At 48.0% G+C, this 21103-nt stretch overlaps 2 gene segments (V, D, J or C); both read right to left on the bottom strand.

Annotated features, from left to right (window-relative positions):
* Positions 1 to 249: 249 nt before the first annotated feature.
* LOC102374224 lies at positions 250 to 18851 on the bottom strand. The segment is given in 4 exon segments: positions 250 to 280; positions 15298 to 15604; positions 17892 to 18010; positions 18766 to 18851. Coding segments are annotated over 4 exon segments (528 nt in total).
* On the bottom strand, positions 7699 to 11249 carry LOC102372965. The segment is given in 2 exon segments: positions 7699 to 8900; positions 11090 to 11249. Coding segments are annotated over 2 exon segments (484 nt in total).
* Positions 18852 to 21103: the final 2252 nt, after the last annotated feature.

Genomic DNA, 21103 nt, shown 5'->3' with positions numbered 1-21103 from the left:
TATAGACACTGTAATATTTAACAGCTTCTGCTTTTATTAATATTGTACCAAGTCTGCATCAGAGACTAAAGCAAGGAAAGTATTCGCAGGGAATGTGGAGTGGGGAGAGCAGTGGATACAAAGCAGGGATCAGAGACAACTACAAAGAGCCCCCAAATAAAACAGGAAGGGGAGTTGCTAGAAATCAGCATTAGGACGATCCCGGGGGATCCCAGCTCTCCTCTGACTGAGACAGGAACTGGCCGAGCCCTCTGGGGCTGCGGGTTAAGAGCACTCCGATCTCTTCAGGGTCTTCTCAATGCTCTTCCTGTTGTGCGTCACCTGACAGGTGTAGGTCTCGTGGCCCTTCCAGTTGGAGGCACTCAGCGACAGGTAGCTGCCAGCCATGTACTGGTTGTTTGGAGGGCTCTGTTTGGACAGCGTGGTGGTCTCCACTCCACTGGTGATGGGGGTGCCATCAGCTTTCCAGGTGACCTGGACCGAGCCGGGGTAAAAGCTGTCCATCGGACACACCAGCGTGGCCTTGCTCTTGCTGCTGACCTGTTCTGAGGATGGAGGGAAGAGGTGGACGGTAGGAGAGGCCTTTGGCTGTTCTGCAAGAGAACAATGGAGTTCAGCGTTAGAATTGAATTGTAATTGTATTGGATAGCAAAAAATGAAAATGCTGGAACTAGGAAATTACCCATTTCTGACCCAAGCTATAAAAATCTCCAATTTTTATACATTTTGTGTTTTTTCCTCACATGTAGAAGTTTAGAGGCCAATCTGCAATCCTTATTCCAGCGAATAGTTATTACTGAAGAAATGGGGAATGACTTCAGTAATGTTACAATGGGACTGCCTGTGTGAGGATGATTGACAGAGCAGTTAGACCTTAATTAAGGCTGAATAGACAAAAGCCACATCATGGCCAAATTACTTGCTGAGACCTAGTCATCAGCCAGTGCGACTGCACTAAATTCACACAGCTGCCTCCTTGCTAATACTGGCAGCTACTCTGCCCAGGGCTGTATGTTGCTCTTTTACAATCAGAGAGTTGCTGCCTGAGGTTATTGCCTGGGTTAGCCCCCTTTGTGCTCTGCCTCAGTCTTAGTCTGACCTGCAGCAGCAGTTGAGAAGGCTTGTGGATGCTTATTTTGCTGAAGTTAACAGAAAATTGCATGCCACTTAAAATAATTCAAGGAAAGCCATTTTTATGTAACAATTAGCCCCTTGCAGTGCCTTATCTGTCAGACAATGTGCAGATAGTCGTTTTGACTAATCCTTTCTATAAATAATTTCCAATATTATGAACATTGTTAACTCTGTGGGTGTTTTTAAAAAACATTTCCGGTAGCTTATCAAATATTATACATTTGGTCTACTGTATAATATCGTCTTTCTTAGCTTCTTCCTGATGCAGGATATTTATTATTATTTTTTAGTTTAAACAAAGATCTAAGTGGCAATGAATGCACTTGCAATAGTGATTCTCACTGATTTCTGTCAGCTTTGGATCAGATGCCCTGATGCCTCACTAAACTAAGACTCCAAGGATTTCATCAGTGTTCTGAATTTACATTGGGGAAGATGAGGTTAGGATCTAACCCAGTCCTAAATGACATGAAACATTTCATGATGCATCAACTAGATGCATATTCAAAAACTGATTTTCAGGTTTTACGTAACAGACCTGTCACTAATAAGAAGACAGGCATGGAAAAATCCCTGAGATACTACCATTAAAATTCACAGAGCTTAATAAAGTAAAAGAAAGTCATCCAGACTATTCCAGTCTCCTATGTGATCCATTAATGTATTATTCATTGATTATTGCATTCTAAATTACAGCTTAAAGGCACCATTTAGCAAACACTTTAATCAATAATTAGTGAGGCTTCCTTTCCCAAAACTAAAGAGGATCTGTGCTGAACATTGTTTCAACCCTTTGATATATTTTTGCACATTCTAAAGATATTCTTGTATGAAAGGATTAAAAAAAAATCAAGTATTGAACTTGCTGGAGTAATGATGAAGGCTGCTAAACAAGGCAGGAACATAAAATATTCAGTGTTGTAAGGTTATGAACCTTCTTAGAGGCGTTCTCCCTGAGTGCTGGAAGATACCTAGAACTGAACTTGTTTTCCTTCAGAATCAGTATAAAATTCATACTTAGTCTGATCCATTGATTTACGAGTGTTTTGGATTAGAGCAATATAGAATAAGCATTAACTAAATGTGTTAGAGAAGGGAAGACCCCCAACCCCCCAAATCTTGTAGTGCTTAATTTCTAGCTTGTAGGGCTCAAAGTTCTTTCAAGAAGCACTCTGGGTCAAGCAATGATAGTATTTTTCCCCCTTTCAAACTTCTACAAGCTTTGAATCCTAAACATTTTTGGGGCAAATTCGGATCAAGTCCTGCTTGTCCAGTCCCTATAATATATAGCCTGTATCATGACCAGTTTGAGGAAGCCCCCTGCTAAAGCAACCCCTTTTAAAAGATCTCCTTTTTAAGCAAGGGTACTGAGATAAGATAGAGAGGGATAGTTATAGTTAGCTGTGTTAGTCTGAAGTGAGGCAGAAGGCACAGGGCAGGGTGGTACCTCATAGACTAACTTGTTCAGAAATGCCTGAGCTTCTGAGGGCAACTTCATCAGGCTCTATGAATGGGCTGTTCAAAACATCTGATGAAGTAGGCTGTTGCCTATGACAGCTTATGCATTTCTGAATGAATTAGTCTATAAGGTGCCATCCTGCCCTGTCTTGCCTTCTGCCTGACTTCAGTACAAAATAGAGAAAAATGCCAGAAGCCTTTTTAGGTTGTTATATCTATTACCGCCTGTGATGCTTCAGCTTTGTCAGCCCTGAGCAGGTTGGGATGACACTTTGCTAATAATGTTGTTGATCCAGGCTCTGCTCTGAACAGCCACTGACAGTCAACTCACCCCTTTGCTTTAGGTGCCCCAGCAGTAACCCAAGGGGAAAGAATGGCTGCTGTAATATACGTTGGGTTACTTGGCAAAGAACAGGAGAGATCCTTTATTGGAGCCGGGATTTCACCTAATGTGGTCTACTGAGTAGCCAGGACTAATGCTATTCTTCCTGTTTCCATCGATACAGGGATTCACATGGCTTAGACCTGTCATTAGTCACTTCTTGACTTATTTCCTCTAAGTAAATTCAGCTATGTAAAGGAACTTAACAGAAAGCTCATTCTTGCTTTGGTTTTCACATGAAGCTCCCATCAATGTTGATGGGAAATCTGCATGCAAAACCAGGGCAGAACAAATGCCAGTAGGGAAGCCTCCAGCAACAGATTGCTCATATTAAGCCACTGTTTTTTACACATTTCCCGTGGCCAGTTATTGCTAATTTTCAATCTACCTGCACTTTATGGCATATCACTTCACATTTGAAGTAGAACAGAAAAGCAAATTAAATTAGTGCCTAGGAAATAATGTGGTGATTTGTCTGGGGGACACAATAATCTTCTACAAAATATACTTCCTGTATGTCAGAGTGCTTAACACTCCAGTATGATATGACTTTCTCCCACCCCATCAACCACAACAGCAAAAAAAAAAAAGGAATACAAAACCAATCTTGATGCAGAAAGCAACAGAAATCCATATGGTGTGATCAATATATTTTTTTTCTAAGCCTCCTGTAATCTAGAACCCAAATAACTGAACACTGAACAAACTTTCACCATGACACTCAGAAACTTCACTCCTGGTAGAAACCTAATATTGTTAAAAGCCTACAGCTAAAATTACAAGCCTCTTGTTTGACAAAGCAAAAGGAAAGAACATCATGTCAATGCGATGCATTAAAACATCTGGTCTAGGTAGAAAGATGGAAACTTAAAGAAAAAAATAGGGAGTAAAAGAAAAATAGCTGGAAAATGATTATACAAGAATGTTTTGGTTACTTACCAAGGACAGTCAACTGGGTTCCTCCACCGAAGACATGCACGCAGTGTTGCATCGCTGTGCAAAAACCTCCAAGGAGAGAGAAATCTCACACGTCTAATGGATCAGGAGCTGACCAGCTCCTGTGGTATGATTTCCAGGACTCCAGTGACCAGGATAAAAATCTTTCTCTTGTGGGGATTCGGGTATCCAATGAATGAAATGAAAAGGACAGTTGGGAATTAGCCTGGCAAGGGGGCTTCCATGCAGACACTGCTTCTAGAACAAGCAATTTCCCGCCTTCACACCAGTAGGTGCCACCATCTTGTCTTTGATTATCCAGGGAAAAACCACATTATAGTTCCCATGCCTGATATCCATCACTGTGCCATGTTGTTATTGCTGTAAGTGCTGTAAGTAAAGTCTTCTGGGTGAAAAATACCTGGAGAGAAGAGTAGACCCTTCACTGATACAGAGATGTTCATAGATGAGACGGGTACCTCCTTGGAGTGCTTGAGCACATCTAGACCTGAATGCCATGGGACAAATTTTGCATTCAGTCTCCTTATATTTCATACAGTTCCACTGACTTCATTTTGTGTGTTGCAGGCCTCGCTGCCCTTCAGTCCTCGAGGGAATCTACCTATCTCATACCTGTTCTGTTCTCTGAACAGTCCCACGTAAAAAGAACCAGAACAACAGTTATCGTGAATGAATGCACAACACAGTATGCTGGAAATGATAAGTAAGAGTTGGGGCTGTATCACTGCAGTAAGTGAAAATTAGGTCTTGGTAGCTACTGTTATTAACCTATGGGAGAGTTTGCTCATGCCTTACCTGATTAGCTCTTCAAGAGTTGTTAGGATATGCTAAATCTCATATCCCCTAGACATATTGCTCTACTGGCCATTAGCAATAAGGGTGTCTAGTTCAAGATACATCTGGAGGTATGAGAGAGAGACCCTGTGCATATGGACTTAGTCTGCATTTATCAGACCCAAGCAAAAGTTTCAGTAGTTTCAGACTGCTATTGGTAGCTAAAAGCCAGCCAAGTGCTTTAGGCTTTTTTTGTGACTAGCAAAGCTGTGCCTGTCTGCGATTTAAACTGACTTTCTCCCAAGTCTCTGTTGGTACCAGTATATGCTGGTCAGCCAGTAATATCCTCATGAAACAGCATATGGCAGAGTTGATAGGACACAGCAGTTTGGAAGCAGCCCATAGACAGAACTACTTTCACACTGTATCTGTATCTCAGTCTTTTTGTCTGCCACACAAGGAGCCTCGTCTTAAAGATGTTCATGTTAAACTTGCAGCACTGTTGAGCTTTTCTGTCCTCCAAAGATCCTTGGGGCCCGCTGGTTTCCTGGTACCTAGCAGACTCAGTGGTGATGCTAACCCCCTCCCACTTAAGGCATCAGGTGTGAAGGCCTCCATGGGGACATCTCTCTCTGCCCAGTGGGTTACATCTCTACTTCCGTTACAGTCTACCATACCTCAGCCCAGAAATGTGAACTTTTCTCTTTCTTTGGTGTCTATAGAGCTCTATCTTCTATGCCAGCCTGGCAAGTCCAACTAAAAGCACTCTTAAAGCTGCATTAATTAATGTACATATTGATTTGAAAGGGAAGCTCATGCATTGTCCTAGTGTTAGGAACTGTTACCCTGTCATCTGAGGTCAGTCATGTAGATGCACTCAATAGGGCAGCCTGGGGGGACCTGGCACAGGCTGGGAGGTGACTGCCAAAGGAACCTGCATCCCTTGGCATGTTCAGTGAATCGCAAAGGAACAAGGAACAAGCACTTACATTGCTCTGGGAATTGGCTCCTCAGCTAACAGGGATGCTATCCTGAGTATTAATTAGGCTAAGCAAATTAACCATATTTATCTCCCAAGGCTGGTGTCATAGGCCTCTATCAATTAAAATATTACTGATCTGCATGAATTATTCCATCATCTGGAATAATTCATCACTTGCACAAAGGGGAGTGTTGTATAGAGGAATTCATCCCATTAGAAGGTGGGGTGGAGCGGAGTGTATAAAGGGAATTAATTGGCCACTTTTCCTCCAGTTTCCTGCCAAGGTAGGGGCTTTCCCTCAGGCTGAAACTTTGGGAAGCCTAAGGGGTGGTACTGAATTGGCTACACCCTGTGGCACTCATTTCTTCATCAGGATAACCTACTCCTTATTGCAATGATTTCCCTTCCAGAGCTGTCAGGCCAGGGGAGTTTGCAGTCCCAACAGACAGAGCCTCTCTATGATGCTTGATGGTGGTATGAACTCCGAGGTGATTTATTTCTAAAGCCTTAGAAAGATGCAGAGGTGAGGAAACCTGCATGGGGGAAGAAAAGCACCAGGCCTATACATCCTTAATTGACTGGAGCATGTAACGCTTCAGGTAAAACCCAATACTATACCAACCTCTTCCTCTGACATAATATCAGGAGGCCTTTTCTGCTGTTGGTCCCCAAATGGCATGACTAATTATGAATAAATGTGTGATGTGCTTCCCAGCTCTGCTTGCTAAGGGTGGCTTAGAAGCCAACATTATAAAAAGAAGTACTGATTTCCATGTTCAGTGTCTCCCCTCAGTGCTGAGGAGAGCCCAGCATGGAACAAGGTTAATTTGGTCTTGGAACCATCAGCCCTTTGAAATCCCTCATTCATTTTGTGGTTGGCTGAAGATATCCCAGCAAACTGCAGCAGTGCATCATCAGATACTGCACTATTCTGAGACCAAAGCTCAAGGCAATGCATGGCTAATGTGCACACTCAGCACGGCAATATGGGAATCCCATTTCACTACCAGTTTTGGAGAGGGGGTCGTTGCTGGCTCTGTGTGTATAGAGGACCAGAGCTCCAGTATGAGCCTAGGGGTGCAAGGTAATACACTGATGCAAAGGATTTTGACAGACTGATATTTGGGTTTTGTTTCAATACAGGGTGAAAACCAACAGTTTCAAAATTCCCCAAGGAAGGGGATAAAGCTGTGATTCCAGGCAGGGCATATAGCAGTTGCCTTATAGTTGTGGGTCATGGAAGGTCTTAGCTCTCTACCTCTAAGGCTGTTTAGCAAGGGGGCTGATAAACGCTCAGTTTGGTGAGCTGGCAGGAAACCCAGACCCACTCCAGCCCCGGCCATCTGGATTTCTATTGCAGCTTCAAGGGAACCAAATCACCTCTGCACAATGTTTCAGTTCTGACTCATCTGCAAATCTCCCACATGGTAGTAGTTCTATGTCTCCAACTCATTAACAGGAAAGCTGAGCTTTGCTTAGGCCTGGATTTTGACAGAACTCCTCTCCCTTCACTCCTCTCTCCTTTTCTTCCCTCCCACCCCAGCTGCTTTGGGCAGAGCAGGGCCCAGACGCATGGTGAGGTGGGGGCAGCAGGATATGCTGGAATGCCACTGGCACAAAATGAGGGAGGCGGGAGAGGAAGCCATTTGCTCTATCCTTACAAAAGGAGATTTGCTCCTGTCACCCATGGGCAAAACTCGGTTCCAAAGAGAGTACGTACCTCCAGGCTGCGACTCCAACCACACCAGTTAGCCCATACTACACGCCAGCTCTTTGGAATGGTGGGATTCCGGCCTTCCTGTAGTCATACTGCCTTACCATCTAGTGCAGGGGTGGGCAAAATGCGGCCCAGGGGCTGGATGCGGCCCGCCAGGCCGTTCTATCTGGCCCGCGGGGCCCCTAAAAAAAATTTAGAAAATTAATATTAATCTACCCTGGGCTGCCTGTCATGCGGCCCTTGATGGCTTGCCAAAACTCAGTAAGCGGCCCTCTGTGCAAAATAGTTGCCCGCCCCTGATCTAGTGCTTGGGTCATATTGATTCAATACCTACAGCAGCACCAGTTAGAAACCTGTCCTATGCCTGAGAGCAGTCAAGGGCTTAATGCTCATTATATGTCTCACATATAAGTAACATGGCTTCTCTTAAGATATCTGCCTGCAGGGTTACTGTCCCATCCAAGTATTAACCAACTCTTGCCTCTTTGCTGCCAGTTGCCAACAGGAGCCCAGCACACCTTGATTGGCTACAGAAATACATGGGCAGTCAGTGTGACCCTAATCCCTCAAGGATTCGCACAAAGGAGAAGTGTCACACAGACACATTAATTGTACCTTATTATGGTCTGTCTGAGAGGCAGAGTGGTAATTCTTAGGACAAAGATAGTTACAGCTTGCCAAGCCAGTGGTCCCTCTCCATTATTCCTCTTCCTTTCTTGATCTCTAGGAGATTGAACTAAAATTGCAACTCCGCCTACCCCCAATATTAAATTTAACACAGAACCATATATCTTCATTGGAATATAAAAACCACTAGCAAGAGAGATGCCCCAACAAAAGCATAGTTGTTGATAAAAGGTAAGATTATTTTATGAGATAACATGAATATTGAAGTTAGTACACTACAGGTTAGAGGCACAGAACCGTAGGTGTTCATCAGTGTGGCAAGAGGTAAAGTTTGCTGGATTTAGCACTGAAGTTGCATTAGATACTAAGGAAGGAAGCACACTTGCAGGGAATTCAGAGAGGTGGGGCCAGTGGGGACACGGGGTGTGGATATCAAAAGGTATCTGCAAAAATCACCCAAAGAAAATAGGGTGAAGAATTTCTAGGGAAAAAAATCAACAATCCTGACTCCTTTGGAGAATCCTTTCCTCTTGCTGTGGTTGAGATTAAGAGCACACCGATCGCTTCAGGGTCTTCTCGATGCTCTTCCCATCGTGCGTCACCTGACAGGTGTAGGTCTCGTGGCCCTTCCAGTCGGGGGCGCTCAGTGACAGGTAGCTGCTGGCCATGTACTGGTTGTTGTTCTGTTTGGAGGGCTTGGTGGTCTCCACTCCACTGGACATGGTGGTGCCATCAGCTTTCCAGGTGACCAGGACTGAGCCGGGGGTAAAAGCCGTCCATCAGACACACCAGCGTGGCCTTGCCCTTGCTGGTGATCTCTTCCGAGGATGGAGGGAAGAGGTGCACTGTAGGAGAGGCCTTTGGCTGTCCTGCAAGGGAACAAGGAGGTTCAGTTTAGCAAACTCAAATCCAGAAGATGCCAATGCAAGGTATCAGCCTTGCACATCTATAGTATGCAGCAGACTCGGTCTCCCAACATTTTTTTGGCCAGTTGGATATTATAAGCGAGTCATTGGTGGGAAGAAGTGTGTCTGTCTAGCTTGAGATGTGGAGTGGGTCTTAAGAAATATTATTAAAGGTCTTTCCGTGGCTTGGGCATAAGCCTTTGCGTAACCTTGGAAAAATGCATTTCCTGCTCTGCATCTCTATTTCCCTATTTCTATATTAAGGAACATACTATCAGTCTCTTTCATGGAGTGCCTTGAGAACCACTGATGAAGCGTGCTACCAAATAAAAAAGTGTCACAATATGATTGTTGCCGTCATGGTGTTAGATGAAGAGTGAAGGCACTTTTTGTTCCATTCGTAGACTGTTCCCAAAGTGCTTTTATGACGTTGGCTGACATTTGCATGCAACTGTAATGAAAGATGTGTAATACTGTAGAATAATCCTCTTGCAAAAAACCTTATTTTCTGCAAAGATATTGCCGAAAATCCTTGAAATGGCACTGTCCTCATTCTAGCAATCTTGGATACTGCTTATGGGATGCCTTCTTACTTCGATACCCTTAGCTATGCGGCCTCCCCCTTTCTTCCACCAGGGCTTTCACTGACCTGCTTGGGGCCATGAGTAATGCAGGACAATGGCCCCACATCTTGCACTTGCAGTAAGTCAAAGTAAACTACAAGTTACTTGAGCCGACACATGCAGCTCTGAGCTCTTGAGCCCAGGCTTCTTGGGCTGCCCTCAGGTCCCAGCCTTTACTCACACTGGCAATAGCCTGTGCTCAGCTTCACATCGCCTTCCCTGTCTGCAGAGTCATCCAGCCTTTCCAGAACTGCTGGCAGGGCCCCTCTTCCCTACAGCCCCAGCCGCAGGGACGCAATTACAACAGGTTCTTCAAACTACTCTCTGTCCCATTGTGCCCTTTCATTTCTCCAAAGTTTTGGAGCCCTCAGCACCTTTTGAGAGTCAGGTTTGGGTTGCATTGATATCCCAGGCCCCTGCCACTGTCTAAACTGCTTTGGGATGGATACTTGATATCAGGCAGAAAGACATTTGCTACAGCAACATACTCACAGTCAGTACTCCATTTGCAAAGGAGCTGCAGTGCTTTGAAAAGGGGAATATCTGGCTGTGTTTTCCAAATGAAATATATATCTTAAACAATTTGAGTTAGCCCTAGATTTAAGAGAGCGGTACTTAAATGCATGAAAGATGAGTTTTCAAAGGAATTATTCCACTAAGGATTTGCTTTTCCTAAGGACGGTTGTTTATCCCTGCATTAGATAAGGCAAACCCTGGAAAACTGACAATTTGTAGCTGAAACCTTGTAGCTGAAACCCTGCCCCCACTAATTTAGTCCTCGTCAGCTGGCATTTTGTACATTTGCACTGCAGAACGGGTTGGTTTTGGACCTGGGGTTCTTTCCAAACAAAATCTGAAAAAACCCGTCTCTGGGCGACAGCTATAAAAAACCACCTTCTACCTGTCATTCTACACCTTCGAGTAAAAGCCCATTTTCTGATCAATTCGAATAACAGCACATTTCCCTCAAAATACCCTCAACAGCCCATATTTTAACTCTCCCCCCCCGCAAAAAAAAAACCCACAAAAAAATCTAACAGCAATTTAGATCTGAAGAGCTTGTGAGCCCTTACTTATGGGGTAGAAATATGGTGGGATATTTTGCGAGCAATGGAGCAAGTCTAATTTACAATGGCTCAGAAACTGGCACTCGGTTTCATTCGCCTGCTGACAAAGTCCAAGTGTGATGAGAGCTTCCTAATCCTTCACTTGAGGGGGAGCCGGACAGGTACCTTTAAAAGACTAATGGGGGTCCCCTAAAAAATAAGGCCTAGAGGCAAAGTTGGGATTAGTTTCTGGGAGAAAAAAAAATCAAAACTATTCATTGGGAAAACACTATAAAGCTGCAGCACAGCATTTTTAAAACTGGCACTGATTAGGAACAGGGATTAAATGTTGCAGACAGTGACTATGCATGGAGGGAGAGAAGACCCGAGCCCAGGACAGAGATGGAGAAAAAGGGAAAAAATGATGAAAATCTCACGTAAACGCTGTGGAGAAGAAATGCCGGAAAGAAATTCAGGGACTTACCAAGGACGGTCAGCTGGGTTCCTCCTCCGAACACCCACCACAGTGATACATGGCTGTACAAAAACCGGTGCCAGCTCGATGGCAGGGAGAGGGCACTGCCACTGCACATGCCAAGCAACACAAGGTGCAGGACAGTGTCAGGGTGGCTCCCATTACACATGGTTTATCCGTGTGGAGAAGCTCAGGTAGAGGAGGCTGAGTGAAGATCCACTGGGAAGTGAGACGAGGGAGTGCTCCTGGACAGAGCACACCAGGGCCTGCTCCTGGCCTCAGCACCCCGCCGACACGAGGCGGGAAACGATGGTCTCACTTGGAAGGCTGTGGGTCACGACGTGGGCTCATTCCTGGGTCCTCCACAATCCTCTTTGGTGACCTTGTGCACGTGAAGTGAGGTCTCTGTGCCTCAGGTCCCCACCTGTACCATGGGACTGCTCTGCCCGCCTCCCACCATTGCTTTCAGGATGAACTCCTTGGTGCCTGTGAGCTGCTCTGGTGCTCCAGGGAGAGAGGGCATAGGAACACCAGGAAGGCTGTGGGCCCTGGCCCTGCTTCCAAATGGGAATCTCACTGTCCCTGTGCCCCCAGCGCACCCACAGCCTGTGGGTCTGCATGTCCTGCCATGGGCAGCATTGGGTTGTGGGACCGTGTTGTGGGGGGCTGTGTAGATCTGGGCTGCTTGCCTGGTGGGCCTCTACTGTCCGCGGGTCAGTCCTGCCTCTGCTCAGAGCAGTGGTTGGGGGTTGGCTCTGGGGTACAGTAGTTTCTCTCCTCATTGATGCACTTATCCTGCAAGACCAACTGAACCCCAAGATTAATTCTAGCTCTGTCAACACCATTAGCCAGGACACGCTGGGGCCCGGAGGCTGTCCGAACTGGATGCCCTCAGTGGTTCACATGACGTACACAAGGAACATCGATAAACACCCCCCGTACTGGATATACCTTCATTTCTGGGGAACCTACAAAGCATCTGTACGCGTGCCAGTGTGCTCCAGTTCATACCCCACCAATACAGGTGTACAGACTGCCAGGTCTGATAAGTCAGGCCCTGCAGGTGTGTAGATGAAGTATGATCGGGGCCATATGCTACCATAGTCGATTGGTGGGATGCTGGTACCGTTTCTGCCATTGGTAATGACAAGATATGTCCTCTCCTTGCTCACTGACATGTCTTACCTCATTTGGAGGGTCCGAAGTTGTCAAGGGGTGAGGTGGCTCCTCAGAGCTGCAAGGCACAGCTGTGTCCGCAGAAGCTGTATTGTGGTGTCCTGTGCTGCAAATAGCTGGCCCCATGTGCGGTGCAAAGCTCCTTGCTGGAAATGTCAGTGGAACGGTTGGATGGTGTTCAAGGTCCAGGAGGCATGACACCATGTGCCATCACACTGCCCTTGGGCCCTGGTGGTAGACGTGCTGCAGGTGAGACTGGAAGCAGAGAGTCCATCCAGGTGCTCAGGATTACGGGTCCTTGCCATCGTGCTAGTGGTTCTCGTCAGTCAGTGCTGATGCCCCTGTTGGTACCAACAAAATGCAGTGGGGTTATCAATATGCAGCACGTCTGCTGAGCCACCGTCCAGTATCTTGGCGCGGGGAAGGCTTTCTTCCAGGGGCAGGGCAGCAGCATGTGGCCTGGCCATTGAATGCCTAGTGCCCAGCTCTGTTCAGCACTAGATCTGGTTTTCCCTCTCTCAGCTCAGGGCAGCAGCTCTGTTGTCTGGAGCCGAGCTGGGTGTGGACACGTGAGAAACCCCCCAGCAAAGGCATCCCCAAGAAAGCTTAAGGTTGTGAGCTCCATTCAGGCTGAGCTGCTTGGTTATACGTGAAGCCTGAGCACTGGACCGTCTCCCTGAATATAAAGAGGAACTTCCATCATGAGCTTCTGGGGTGTCTTGTCTCAGCAGGGCCAGCAAGTGAATTACGTGAGGGAATTAAGTTCCTAAGCCAGGGCAATAAGTGGAGCCCAGGATGAGGTGCTGTGCTTTGGGGCAGGTGCCCGCTTTGGCTCAAGTCCTGGAAGGGATCCCATGAAGTGTGTGGCTCAGGGTCAGACCTTAATTGAAATCAAGTGCCACATTAGAGTAGACATCCAGGTGTGTGCTCACACACATGCACATGTTTGCAAGAGGAATGGGAGGGATGCTCTGGAGCTTATTTCACCTATTTGCCCTGAGTTTTCCTTAGTGTCCTGTGGCCTCAGCCCTAGGCATGGGTGGGGGGAAGAAGTCACCTGGAAAGGGGGTAGGAGGGTGGTGAATGGATGGATCGGTCAGGGGGTAAAGGGCAAAAGAGTCCGGATTGAAGCAGTTGGTGCATCTGGAGGAACACCCCTGTGCATGTGTCTCTGAGGGACAGAAGTCCCCCAAGGACTGCTAGGCCTAGACTGTGAGTGCCACCAGTGGGTGAGCAGCATCCCGCCCCACAGCTGCACCAGGGCTCCTCACAGCCCATGTGCCTGCAGCCAGGGGAGCACTTTCTACTGCTGCTCACGTCGGTGTGCCAGGGTATGACCTAGTGAGTGGGAGGGTGCAGGCAGGGATCTGGACCACATCTCACCGTGCATCAAGTCACGGGGTGGAAGGTAAGGGCATCTTCATGGAAGTGACAGGTGCCCTGAGCTTCCGTGATCAGCACCAGGACAGACCAGGCCTGTGGGAGATGCCAGCTCCAGGCTCTGCTTCCCAGGTGGGGCAGCTGCATGGAGCACCTTCTCCCCTTTGAGCTCTGGGAAAGCACAGCCTGGACTTGAATGACCTATTCTCAGACTCAGTGTGTTTCCTGGCAAGGCAAGGCCATAGCTGAGGTTCACAGTGACTGACTGAGCCTCAGCGGGCAAGGGCAAGGGCAAGGGACAGGAACGTGAGAGCAGTTGCGGCAGGTTCAGATGGACAGGACACAGGAGCACCGCAGGAGCCAGGTTTCAGCAAAGCACTGTACTCCTGCACAGGCTGCATCCTGCAGCTGCTTCCCTTTGCCTCCCGCGTGCTCCAGTGGCTGGGGCCTAGGTACCACGCTGGCTCAGGAGTGCCACAGCAAGCGGAGAAACGAGTCCTGGAGAAAGCCCCAGGGCCTGGAGTAGAACTGGGCACTGAATCAGGACGAGGGGCTATGCTTGATCCGAGCCATTGCTTTCCATGGAGCAGGACACCACAGTGTGAGCCTGAGATACTGAGACCTTGGACACTGCTAAAGCAAGATGTGCGTTGGGCCTGGGCGCAGGCTGCTGGACCCCAGACCTCGCAGTGAGATGCTAGGTTACAAGCTCCTCCTGCCATCTGAGAGTCTGTTAGCATAGCCTTCCCCCCACCAGGAGCTGACAGCTGCTTCCCCTGGGAAAGGACAGGGCTCTCTGGTGTAAGGCAGGAACCAGCATCCCCCTGCGTTGGCTGCTGTGAGTGTGCTGCGTACGTAGACGTGGACACCAGCAGTCTGAGCTTCTCAGCTGACTGTCGGGGCTGCGGTGTTCTGCCGCCTTTCTGGGAGCAGACGTTCCCGTTCCCAGTGTGGCCTCAGGCTAAGGATGGTAAGCCCTGTGGTGCACAGGGTCAGCCAAGGGCCAGGGGTGCCCCTGGATTCAGAACTGCTGGAGTGGGATTGGGACTGCGCATGGCTTTGCTGCCCCTTTGTACATGGGGCTGGCTAGCAGAAGACAGGCAGTGGGTACCACCCTAGCGCTACTGCCCCGGCAGCTCATCGCACACTCAGCGTAACCCCAGTCCTACCTGCTGCTAGCAGGGGTTTGGTACTTGGCGAATGACAAGACCCGCTGACTCTTAAACCATATGATGGATGGAAATACTTTATGAAACCATAAGCTGAGGGGAATTGGCTTGGTATTTGGCAACAAGGCTGAAGGCTGATCATTGTACACCTTTTATTGCAGAAAATTAGACTGTTTTTATAAATGTTTTAAAGGAACAGAGACATTCATAAAGACACAGGGAGAGTTGAATGTTTCTGGTTTTATTAATATTGTACCAAGGCAGCATCAGTGAGTAAAGCAGGACCGACATGTGCAGGAAACGCAGCGAGATAAGGGCATGGGATGGAGACACAGGAAAAAGAGAGGTTTATAAAGGCATCCATAGGGACCCCCGGAGAGGAAGGATTTCAGGAGAAATTGGACACTACAGAAGGATCCCGGCTCCTTGGGGATCCCAGCTCTCTACTGACTGAGACGAGAACCAGCCGAGCCTCCGGCTCCGATAAACGATCTCTTCAGGGTCTTCTCGATGCTCTTCCCGTCGTGCGTCACCTGACAGGTGTAGGTCTCGTGGCTCTTCCAGGCGGAGGCGCTCAGCGACAGGTAGCTGCTGGCCATGTACTTGTTGTCGCTCTGTTTGGAGGGCTTGGTGGTCTCCACTCCACTGGACATGGTGGTGCCATCAGCTTTCCAGGTGACCTGGACCGAGCTGGGGTAAAAGCCGTCCATCAGACACACCAGCGTGGCCTTGCTCTTGCTGGTGATCTCTTCCGGGGATGGAGGGAAGAGGTGCACTGTAGGAGAGGCCTTTGGCTGTCCTGCAAGGGAACAAGGGGATCCAGAGTTAGGTTAAGAACAAATTAAAGAGGATTCAAATTCCGAACAAACCATCAAACCCCATCCAGAATATGTCTGTGTAAAGAGTCAGGTGTATTTCTGACATACAAAGCCCACCCAATGCGAATTCTCCTAGACTATGACAAAGACAGTCTTGTGTGATGTTAGGATTTCATGGCGAGGCTGCAGATCTTTCTGTGCAGAGCCCTTGAGTGGGTGCAGAACAGGTCCAGGCATCGCTATTACTCAGAGTCAAGGTTTGGGCACAAAGTCCTCAGCGTTAGGAACTTTGGATCTGTCCCCACTCTGCCCCACACCTCCTTTATGACTCTTGCTAAGACGTGAAGATCTGATGCAGGTCATTCAACAGTGAAGTGTTTCTACATCAACACTCACAAGAACAACTCATCTTCCCTCTGCCCCTTCCTCTGTCCCCCCACCATCACTTCAACACCCAGGCCAAGCCACATACACATGATGAAGGACAGTGGTAGCTTATTTTGCCAAGTACTTCATTTAGAAATAGGAAAGCTGGAAAAAATAGGAAAAAAATAGGAAAAAAAATAGGAAAAAAAATATATTGCTCATAATTTTGGGGAAATGATGAAGGGCCAAAACTGTACTCAGAGACATCCAAGTGTGTTCGGGACATTTGGAATCATATCGGTGGATCTACAGAAACACCGAGGGAAATCTTTTCCTCAGTGAAAGATCCTATGAAAGGGGGCTCTAACCATGCTTCTAAGGGTTATTAAATATACTATATAAGTTTCTACAGCAAGAGAAATGAGAACTTTTACATTTATCATTCTGTAGCTGTGACAAAGGCCATATTCAAGTCTGCCTGGTGGGTTCTAAAGTAAGGAGACAATGGAAATGCCTCAACAACAGTGTGTGAGACTTTTCTGTTAACAGTTCACTCTGATGAATAGCAACCGGCTAAGAAACGGGCTTGTTCAGCAGCGTGAGTAGAGAACCAGCCCTTTCCTGTGCCAATAGTCTGAGTGACGCAGAAGGGCTGCGTGACTCCAACAGGTCACACACTGGCTAGCCAGGTCTTTAGCAAAGTCCTGCCTGCCGGGACGCAATCAATGCACCTGCCCAACACTTTTCCACAGTTCTCGAAACTCAGAGTTTCCCTGGGTTTTGGGAATCAATCCCTTGCTCCTTCCTAAAGGCAGATCTGGGTGGAATTCCACAGGTGAAATCCCTGACAACTAGGAGGTCCTGTGGGAGAGATCTCCAGGGTCCTGAGAGGCCCCATCACTACAGTCACTCTCAAGACAAGGAAGGGTAAAAGAGCGGTAGTCTACTACTGTCATGAGAGCTCCACCTGTTTACACCACAGGAGAACCGAGCTCTGGATTTTAACTGGAAAAACATAATTATTACTTAGTCATATAAGAATTATTTCAAATCCTGTTTTCCCTTTAATCCCTGTTCACGGAAGATTTGGTATTCAGCTAAATGCAATTGTCAGATAAGGGGTCAGCTTGTCATGGAAGTGTTAGTTCTGGTAATAAAGTCCAAAGGACAAGCTTCGGTTAAAAGTTTCCAAAAATCCTGACATTTTACCTGCTTGAAATTTGGCTATCAGTGTGCTCATGATCAATAGAGAATAGGGTTTTGTTTATAGGGCAAGCCAACATTTTTGGCAGTATTTTTCTGCAAAATTATGGACGTTACCAATAATTTTGGAGAGAAATATTAGGACAAGCTCTCAGTTAAGGGTCTTTTCACACTATCTCTGAGAAATCAGATTTGAAGTCACCAAGGATGGATTATGCTTTGTGTCCAAGTACATCTGCAGGGAGCATGCTCCCACAGTATAGGAGATTTGGATGAGATTTGGGGCAGCTTGGGAGAAGACAATGAAGCCCCCTCACTTCCCCCGGTGACTGAGAATCTAGCTCTTGAGTGCTCTGAGTAGCACAAAATGTGGCACTACTGGAAACTATATTCTCATTCAGGGTCTAATGCTGGGTTCTTATAATGAGGATATGGGGAAAGAATCAGGATCAACGTCATGGAAGAATTCAAGAAATTATTCTGCGTCCCCTCAAAAATAAAATCCATCCTGGCCCGTGAGTACCCTGCTCTGACCATCCAGCGATCAAACATTTTTCACACTACCATGTTAAGAGCTATATATGAGGGGAAAAGAGATGCAAGCCCAGAGTGAAGACAGAGAAACACAGGAAAAATAGCATAAAAATCTCACAGTAAGGTGATGGAGAAGGAATGGCCGAGAGTAATTCAGTGACTTACCGAGGACGGTCAGCTGGGTTCCTCCTCCGAAGACACCCCACAGTGACAGGACGGTCAGCTGGGTTCCTCCTCCGAAGACATACCACAGTGAACCGTGGCTGTACAAAAACCAGTCACAGCTGGATGGCAGGAGAGGGCACTGCCACTGCATGCACGAGGAGAAAGCTGGAGCGCGGTAGCTTCCAGTGTCTCCTCCGAGGGCAGCAGTTGGTTGTTGTAGAGAAATTCCTCGTAGGAGTGGCTGGTCAGCTGCTCAGGTCCTCCAAGGATAGGGGCCGCAGAAGGACGTGGAGAGCTGTGTGCTCTGCAGCAACGTCTGCATGGAGTCCCACTGTTTTTGCATCCTCAACACATGCGTGACTTGCATGTGCTACAGTAGATGAAGCTCATGGAGAACCAGACCCAATGGTGGTGGGTAGTGGGTCCAGCTGGGCTGTCTGCATGGTGGTTCACCACTGCTTGTTGCTCAGCTACACCCGGCCTGGGGTGGTGGGTGGCAGTTTTAGGGAATCTGAGTTTTGGTACCCAGTGAGATTGTGAACATGCTAGATTAAATACACCGCTATGTAATTCTGGTGGAATCACCGCAGGAAGAGTTGCCTGTCCTATGTCACAACTGACCGCATTCAATAGCCTGTTCAATGTAGCTGAAAGCCATATTTCTACACCCCCAAAGCCCGCGCCTCTGGAAATGCTAAGCTCAGTAAAAGACATATGCAATGTAAAAATGATGTCATGTTCAGTAACAAATGTTAGCAAAGAGCCATGTCTGGCAAACCAAAGGCTGCTCATGTCCAGATTGGAAGTGATCCAGACAATGTGTTGCTGTGGCATGGCAAGCTTAGGCTGGCCCTCGCTCACTCCCTTATTTTACCTGAGCCGGAGCAGCAGAGGCTCAGGGAGGTGGTGGTTCCTCAGGGTCACAGTGCACCCGGTAGAAGTTGCATCATGGCGTCCCATATTCGCATGAACTTGACCCCTGCAGTGTAGGACTCAACGTTAGGTTCTCAGTGGAACAGTTCATCAGTGTCCATGGTCTATGGTCCATGACCGGATACGCTGTCACACTGTGTCTGTGCCTTGGTGGAGGAGTGTCTTGCAGGTGAGGCTACAGGTACTCCAGAAACGAAGAGCACATCCAGAGTCTTGAACTCTTGGTGCCTTGCTTGTCCATCACACAGGTCGTCTGTATCAAGAAATGCTGCAACCCCAGGTGGCAGCAATGAATATGTTGCAGAGATACCATGATGTGGCATATCTGCTCTGCCAGCATCCAGAATGCGGAAGACCTCCAGGGGCTCTGCCAGCAGCATTCAGAGATTAGCCCCTGCCATCCAGCACAGCCACTGAATATGTCCTATTTCCCAGCTCTTTCCAAGACTTGACCCAGAGCTGTTTGCCTGAGCAGAGCTGCATGCCAGGCCCACCACTACTGTGCTATTCTGTCTTCTGCAGCTCAGGGAAGCAGCTCTGTTGCCTGAGTCCCAGCAAAGCATGGACTTGTAAGAAAGCTGCCAGCAAAGGCATCCCCCATAATGATCTAGGCTGTGAGCTCTCTCCAGGCTCAGCTGCTTGCTTATAGATGAAGCCTGAGCACTGGACCATCTCCCTGAGCATAAATAGGAACTTGTCTTACGAGCTTCTGGGGTTTCTCATCTCAGCAGGGCCAACAAATGAATTCTAGCAAGGAATTTCAAAATTGGGGCCAGTAATTGGAGCCCAGGCTCGGGTGCTGTGTTTTTTGGGTTGGTTCCTGCTCCGACTGAAGTCCTGGGAAGGCCCCATGAGCCCAGTGGTGCAGGATCAGACCCTTGTGGAAGGGCATTGACATCCAGAGCCAACATCCAGACATGCGCTAACACACGCACACGTACACGCACACGTCCAACCTCCTGCCTAGGGCAGGAGCATCCCTGTCCAAACCATTGTATACAAAGCTATTGATTGGGGTTGGGCACCTTATGTGCCTGGCGTTGAAGCTCCCAGTTTCTCTTATTTACCCCTCCCCCTCGTGCACAGATTCAACGGACAGCACAAGCTTAGGACAACGAGCCCTGTTTATAACATGCCCCAGGTTTCACAATCCGCACAGTGTGAGCCAGATTATTCATTATTACCATATAAGAAACTGAGGAACCCGACTGTAACACCCTCTTGCCATCAACTTCCCCTTCTCGGCTCTATGGGGTTCAGCATCATGAGGCTGTACTGGGGATGAGCAACACAAGTCCTCCTGGGAGCTGATTAGCTTTCAAATGGCAGCCAAGCCTCAGTGCTTAGGTGGATGCTGTGCTGGGAATGGTGTTCCTATTGGGAAGCCTTGTTTCATGGCGCACACCCTAGGAAATGTTTGGATTCAGCATCACTAAGGCCCCAAATCTGGAGAAAGCCGCTCTTTCAACACATGAGGGTTCCCTCAGTGTCTGTGCCGGTCTGAGATCCTGCTTTCCTAGGGCTGCTCCTGGGGCAGGACAACCCTCCCCTTTGCCCCCAACATTGTGTTGAGGCACAAACTAGAATTGAATGACTTTGCCCCAGAAGTAACGTGCTCCAAAGCCATTTGGGGCCGTGGCCTAGGTCTGCAGTGACTGGCTCAGTGTTAGCTCACAGAGTAGAAATGAGAGAGGCTGCAAACTCCCCCTCCCTCCTGCCTGCTGTCCTGACTGCCAACAAGACTGGCTCAGGGATCAGGGAACAAACTGGGAACAAGTCATGGAGGAAACATCAGGGCCTGGGCTAGATCTGGGTGTTGAACTAGGACAAGGGAACTACGTCTGATGTCAGCCACTGGTTTCCTGAAGCGGGATGGCCCAGTGCCACCCCGATAAACGGGCTTGACTTGAATTCCTGCCTCCCTGGTGCTTTTTTCTTTCTGGGTGCAACTCCGGGCTCCTGCCCAAGGCCTGTGCAGTGCTGACACCCTGCACTGTACATGGCTCCTGGCTTCATGTGACCTGCGTGCCCACGGGGACGCCCTCTCCCAGGAGTCCCACTGCTGGCTGAACACCTTCCCCTTGTGTGTGGGGGCTGCTGGGGTTGGGCCCTAAGGAAGTGGTGCGGGCGACCCCAACAATTTTTGTTCAGCAAGACTGTCCTGTCTTGTTGGCTGATCCTGCAGCAAAAGCAGTGACACCTCCCAAGCCAAGGGCCACAGGGCTGTGCATTAGTCTCTTTTTTCATAGGCCCATAGACTCATGCTTCTTAGGAGCATT

Source organism: Alligator sinensis, unplaced genomic scaffold, assembly GCF_000455745.1.
Source record: "Alligator sinensis unplaced genomic scaffold, ASM45574v1 scaffold570_1, whole genome shotgun sequence".
NCBI classification, from domain to species: domain Eukaryota; kingdom Metazoa; phylum Chordata; order Crocodylia; family Alligatoridae; genus Alligator; species Alligator sinensis.
This window is presented reverse-complemented; position numbering and strand designations above follow the sequence as displayed.